This window comes from Diabrotica undecimpunctata, chromosome 8 (assembly GCF_040954645.1).
Source record: "Diabrotica undecimpunctata isolate CICGRU chromosome 8, icDiaUnde3, whole genome shotgun sequence".
NCBI classification, from domain to species: domain Eukaryota; kingdom Metazoa; phylum Arthropoda; class Insecta; order Coleoptera; family Chrysomelidae; genus Diabrotica; species Diabrotica undecimpunctata.
The window spans coordinates 1,389,911-1,395,910 of record NC_092810.1 but is presented as its reverse complement, the minus strand read 5'-3'; the positions used below and the strand labels follow the sequence as shown (position 1 = coordinate 1,395,910).

Here is a 6,000-nt window from a genome sequence, read left to right as displayed (position 1 = left end):
CAAAAAATGAAGTAAAAAAATTATACAACACAACATCGATCCAAAAAGGCCCCACTACACGACCTTATTACTGGAAAAACTCTTCAGCAACTGCTAGAGAAAGGCTTCCGATATCTGACACAGTTATTTAATTTTATAATGAGATTAAGATCACTTCCCATCGCAATAGAAATTAGCACAGACAACAATGATACTAAATCCAGAAAAAGAAACAGAACAGATTAAACTTAGGACAGCTTCAAAAGTTTCAACAAAAACGTGAAGATAGAAATTAGGAACGATCATAGAAACTATACTAACAATCTAATAAAAGATATAATACAAGATAACTGCAATATGAAGGTACTGAATGCAAAAACTAAGCGGCATAACAAAAATCATAGAAATAAAAAATGAGAAAAACGTCACCGTCCGAGACAGAAAGGAAATAAGCGAGGCCATTGAAAAATTCTACACTAAATTATACTCGATAAATACACAACCACAACAACGACGTACTGAAGGAACAATAACTAACACCGGCTCAGAAGAAATACCGGACATAACCGACTATGAAATAAGAATGGCCCTAAATCAACTAAAAACGAATAAATGTCCGGGAGAGGATAAAATTACAGTTGAAATGTTGAAAATTGGTGGCAGAAAAATGGAACAGGTATTAAATATTTTATTTAATAAAGATATTGATGAAGAAAAGATTCCTCAAGAATGGTACAACTCAGAAGTCATTCTACTATTCAAGAAAGGAGACAAAGCAAACATCGAGAATTACCGACCAATATCCTTGCTATCACATCTGTATAAATTACTAACTCAAATCATAACCAATCGCCTAACACATAAGCTCGATTTCTATCAACCTATCGAGCAGGCTGGATTCAGAAAGCATTTTAGTACCATAGACCACTTGCACACTGTAACAACACTAATAGAAAAATGCACCGAGTATAATGTTCCAATTCATATGGCGTTCGTCGATTTCCATAAACAATTCGATTCCATCGAATTATGGACAGTGCTTGAATCTCTAGAAAATGCACGTATAGATTCAAGATACACTAACATAATTAAAAACATATATGAAAATGCCACCATGCAGATAAAGCTGGACGAAAGCACAAAAACTAATCTTATAAAACTACAAAGGGGAGTAAGACAAGGAGACACTATCTCTCTCTTAAACCACTTGACCAACCACTCTCTTGAACCACTTAAAACACTTAAACCACTTGAGATGTTTCTCTTTTTTACCCAGTTTGTCTTCAGCTATTTCTGTCAAAACATCTGTCAAATCTTTCCAGCTATTTACTTTACGTTCTCTTGTTTTGCGTTGGAGTTCCTCTCTAAACATACGTCGTCATGGAGCCGTTTTTAATTTGTCTAGATTGTATGTTGGTGTTTCGCGTGATTTGATAGAGAGAATCAATGAAAACATTATTTGTCCACGAGCTTTTTGTGTGTCTGGGGGAATATTTTGCCCTTCCGATTGGTCGTGTTGCTTACAAAAATGATTGTATTAATTCCTTGAATATCATATATTATTATAAAAATCAAGCGTGAGAAATTAAGGAAAGTTGCAGTATTTTTTTAAGCTTTAAAGCATCTGGTTAAAGTTACCGCCAACGAAATGAGTGGAAGTATTAATTATTAATTTTTAATAATATTTAATTTTTATCTTACAGAACTGTCATAACAATATGAAAGTTGTTGATTGCCTTTTTAGAAAAGGAGTCTGAAAAATATTCCAGATTCCTTATTTTGACAGTTAATATAGATTTATTAAGTTAAAACAGGTTTAAAAAAAATTAAATTGACATAAATATTACAAACTTTGGTTGAAGCCTGGCCTAAAGGTAGGCAAACCCAAATAAAAAGTAACCTCACTGTTGAACACTATGAATACAAACAATATTTTATTTCGACTGTAGAACTGTAGTGTACACCACAAAGTTGACATGCAATTGTGTGACTTCACAACAAACTTCCTTCAACCACGGAATTTTCTCTCAGCAACCGCCGATATCTGTTCAAAAAATAATCAAATCTCGCGAGTTTGTTTTCCGTCTATGAGTCATTCAAATCTCTGGTCGATTTTCATTTCATTCGAGAGTAAGTCGTCGATGAGGAAGCATCGTTGACGCGATTCAAATCAAAAGTGACAAAAGTGCTTCGAACTTTCAAAAAGTGATAGTGATGGCGGGGAACTCGGGCATGGAACAGCTGATCCCGGTGGTAAACAAACTTCAAGATGCTTTTACTCAACTGGGTGTGCACTTAAGCCTCGATTTACCACAGATCGCGGTAGTGGGGGGACAATCAGCTGGGAAGAGTTCCGTTTTAGAGAATTTTGTAGGAAGGTAAGTCCTGTGTACTCTTTCAAACTTTTGAAAAGTACTTGTTGCTTTGTTTAAATAATAATTACGTAGCAGCGATGGTATTTAACCTTCGATAGTTGATTTTCGGTTTATTGCTGCAAGGTTTTATGGTTTGTTTGAAGATCGCGCAAAAATGAACGAAGCGTACAAGCGTTTACAGGAAAGAAAATAATATGCTAACGATTGTAACGGTGAATAATTTAAAAAATAAAAAAAGTGGAGAAAAAACAGAAAATTATAATTCTTTTAGAAGATAAGTAGACGAAATGTAGAAATTGTGTTGAAAGAACTGTTAAAATTATTTCTTTTTTTAATTGTTACAATATTGGCGCACTTGAGGACTATCAAAAACATCTAATTTGATTGGTTTTGGGTATGTTATACTCGGTTTTTCTTTAAAAGAAGATACATTTTTGACAAACTTTTCCTCTTCTTTTTAAAAGGCATTGGTGATGGTGATCATCACTGCCCATTTTACTCTGACGTGCGTTGCCTTCCCGATCCTTTTTTCCTTCCACCTTCCCCTCTGTTGATTTATTTCTGTGTTTAGTAACATTTTTGCAAGCTTTTTTTGTAGACACATTTATAGTCCAGTAGTCAGAGAGTTGACCGCTAAAAATTATACGAACAAGCTGAATTTTGCAGAGAATATTAATTTTGAGACCAGAAAAAAGATGCAAAAGACTTTACCACTTTTACCCCCGGGCTTCCCCCTAAAACCACCATCGCAGAGAAAAAAGGTCAAAAACGTGAAAAAATTGATTTACCAAGAATCTTTACACCTTAGAAAAAAAATGTTTCAAATAAAAAATATACCGATAATTTTAAACAAAAATGTTTATAAGCATTTTTTGTGTAGAATGAAGTGTTCTCTTAGAAACAACGCTTGAAGCGATCGTCGATTTTTCATGTCACTTACGCGCGCGCAATCAATGTTCAATAAAATTTGTATCAGCTGGACGGTAAAAATTCGATATTTTGCCGAGAATAAACTCAGTTTTTATAAAGATGTTAAATAAATTAACATTTCTACCAATGCTAATTACGGTACTTTAATGACACGTCTCAACTGGTCCCCGAGCAATGGATTATCTTCTTCTTCTTAGCCTTCTGTCGTCCAGGTTTGGACATAGGCCTCTCCCAACTCCTTCCATCGGTCTCTATCCTGAGCAACATATTTCCAATTTGTTCCGGCTATTCTTTTAATGTCATTAACCCATCTCATCTGTGGTCTTCTTGGTCGTTTCTTCGCTTCCTCTTTGTTGTTATGTCCTCGACTTTTGTTTTGGATCTTACCCAATCGTTCCTCTTTTTATCTGATAATCGTACACCTAACATTGCTCTTTCCATTGTTCTTTCTGTTGTGGCTAGTTTATTCATATTTGCCTTGGTTAGGGTCCAGGTTTGACATCCATATGTCATGATAGGAAGGATGCATTGGTTGAACACTTTGCTCCTCAAGTATTGGGGTATTTTGCGGTTCTTAAGTATCCAACTAAGTTTTCCAAATCCTGCCCATGCTAGTCTTGCTCTTCTAGTAATTTCCGCACTTTGGTTCTCTTTGTCAAGTTTCAGGATTTGGCCTAGGTAGATATATTTCTGGATTTGTTCTATCTCACTGCCATTTATAGTTATATGTCTGGGGTCATCTGTGTTTGTCATTATTTTTGTTTTATTCATATTCATTTTTAGGCCGACGTATTGGGAGCCGGCTGCTAGTTCCCCCATCATAATTTGCAGTTCCTCGAATGTGCTCGCTATAATCACTATGTCGTCAGCGAATCTGAGGTGGTTTAACTTGTTGGCATTAATGTTAATGCCATAGGTTGACCAATTTGTAGTTTTGAAGACGTCTTCTAGGGCTAGGTTGAAATGCTTTGGCGATATTACGTCTCCTTGTCTCACTCCTCTCTTAATGGGGATGGGATTTGTATTTTCGTCTAGTTGTACTATCATAGTTGCATTTTCCTAAATATTATGTATTAATTGCCTATATTTCGAATCTATTCTACAATTATTAATAGCTTGTTTCTATCAAACGCCTTTTCATAGTCGACGAAGGCAATAAATACGGGTAGTTGGTATTCATTTGCCTTCTCTATCAATGTTATCATTGTCAGCAGATGATCTGATGTACTATATCCTTTGCGGAAGCCAGCCTGTTCAACCGGTTGGTAATTGTCCATTTTGTAGGTTAACCGGTTGTTAATAATTTTCATAAATAGTTTGTATACTTGACTGAGCAACGATATAGGTCTATAATTCTGTAGATCACATTTGTCCCCTTTTTTGTGTAAGAGTATTACTAGACTCTCGTTCCAGTCTTTAGGGATCTTGCTATTATGGAGACATCTATTAAATAGCTCTGTTAGTATAGGGATTGTTAATGTATTGCTTGTTTTCAAGAGCTCGGCAATTATACCGTCGTGTCCTGGAGCTTTATTATTTTTTAGCTCTTTTAAAGTTCTTTCTACTTCGAATCCCTTTATATTTGGTAGTACTTCTGATCCCACGTTTTTTATTTTTCTTTTGACGTTCTCCTTTGTTGTTTCATTAGGCTGGCCTTGCGAGCTGTACAAAGATGTGTAGAAGTCTTCGACAATATTTGTTATTTTATATTTGTCCTTCCCTTCCTTATTGTTGGCGTCTTTAATTTTGATGATTTTTTGAACTCCCAGTGCTGGTCTTAGATATTTTAAGCCTCTGTTATTTTCAATGACTCGCTCTGGATTATAATTTCTGGTAAAACAACAACGACAAGAAAGTTTAAATTTATTTTCAATTTCATTTTGTAATAACTACTTGTAAGCAAGACATTATGGAATGCTTTAAAAGTTTTAGAGAACGTGGAAAACCTGTACTAATAGTAGCCCTTTTTCTATCCGAATTGTCGAATAAAGGCCTCTCCCATTTCTCGCCATTCATCTCTGTTGTGTGCTAGGCGTTTCCACATTGGTCCTGCGACTCTTTTGATATCGTCGCTCCAGCGCATTTGAGGTCTTCCTCTTGGTCTCTTCGCATCGTACGGTCGCCAGTTTCCGACTTCTTTGTTCCATCTACCATCTTTGAGACGTTCGTTGTGTCCAGCCCATTTCCATTTTAATTTAGCTGCTTGTTTCGCGGCGTCCTTTATATTTGTTTTGTTCCGGATTGCTTCGTTCGTTTGCCGATCTATTAGTGGGATACCAAGCATCTGTCGTTCCATGGCTCGCTGAGTTTTTCGAATCTTGTCCATGTTCTTTTTTGTGAATGTCCAGGTTTGAGCTCCGTAAGTGAGAACGGGAAGGATGCAAGAATCGAACACTTTGGTTCGAAGGTTTTGGGGTATCTTTTTGTCTTTCAGTATGTATGAGAGTTTTCCAAATGCGGCCCATCCCATTCTTACTCGTCTGCTTATTTCGGTAGTTTGGTTTTCTTTGTTTACCTTGATATTCTGACCCAGATATATGTATTCTTCTACATGTTCCACTTTTGTTCCTTGGATGGTTATCGTCGGTTGATCATCTTTATTCGACATTAGCTTAGTTTTACTCAGATTCATTTTCAGTCCTTTTTTTATGGATTCCGTATGAAGCTCATCGATCATCGTCTTCAGTTCTTTCCAGCTGTCGGCTATTAGTACTAC

The 6,000-nt window shown here is 36.0% G+C and overlaps 1 protein-coding gene across 3 annotated transcripts in view; it reads left to right on the top strand.

The window, feature by feature from the left end:
• Positions 1–1,921: 1,921 nt before the first annotated feature.
• LOC140448750 (dynamin-like) overlaps positions 1,922–6,000 on the top strand; it is a 53,785-nt gene continuing 49,706 nt past the window's right edge. For all 3 annotated transcript variants that reach the window (XM_072541863.1, XM_072541862.1, XM_072541861.1), the window contains exon 1: positions 1,922–2,357. In XM_072541863.1, the coding sequence (XP_072397964.1) occupies positions 2,194–2,357 (164 nt within the window). In that variant the 5' untranslated portion in view covers positions 1,922–2,193. The remainder of the gene's footprint in view (positions 2,358–6,000) is intronic.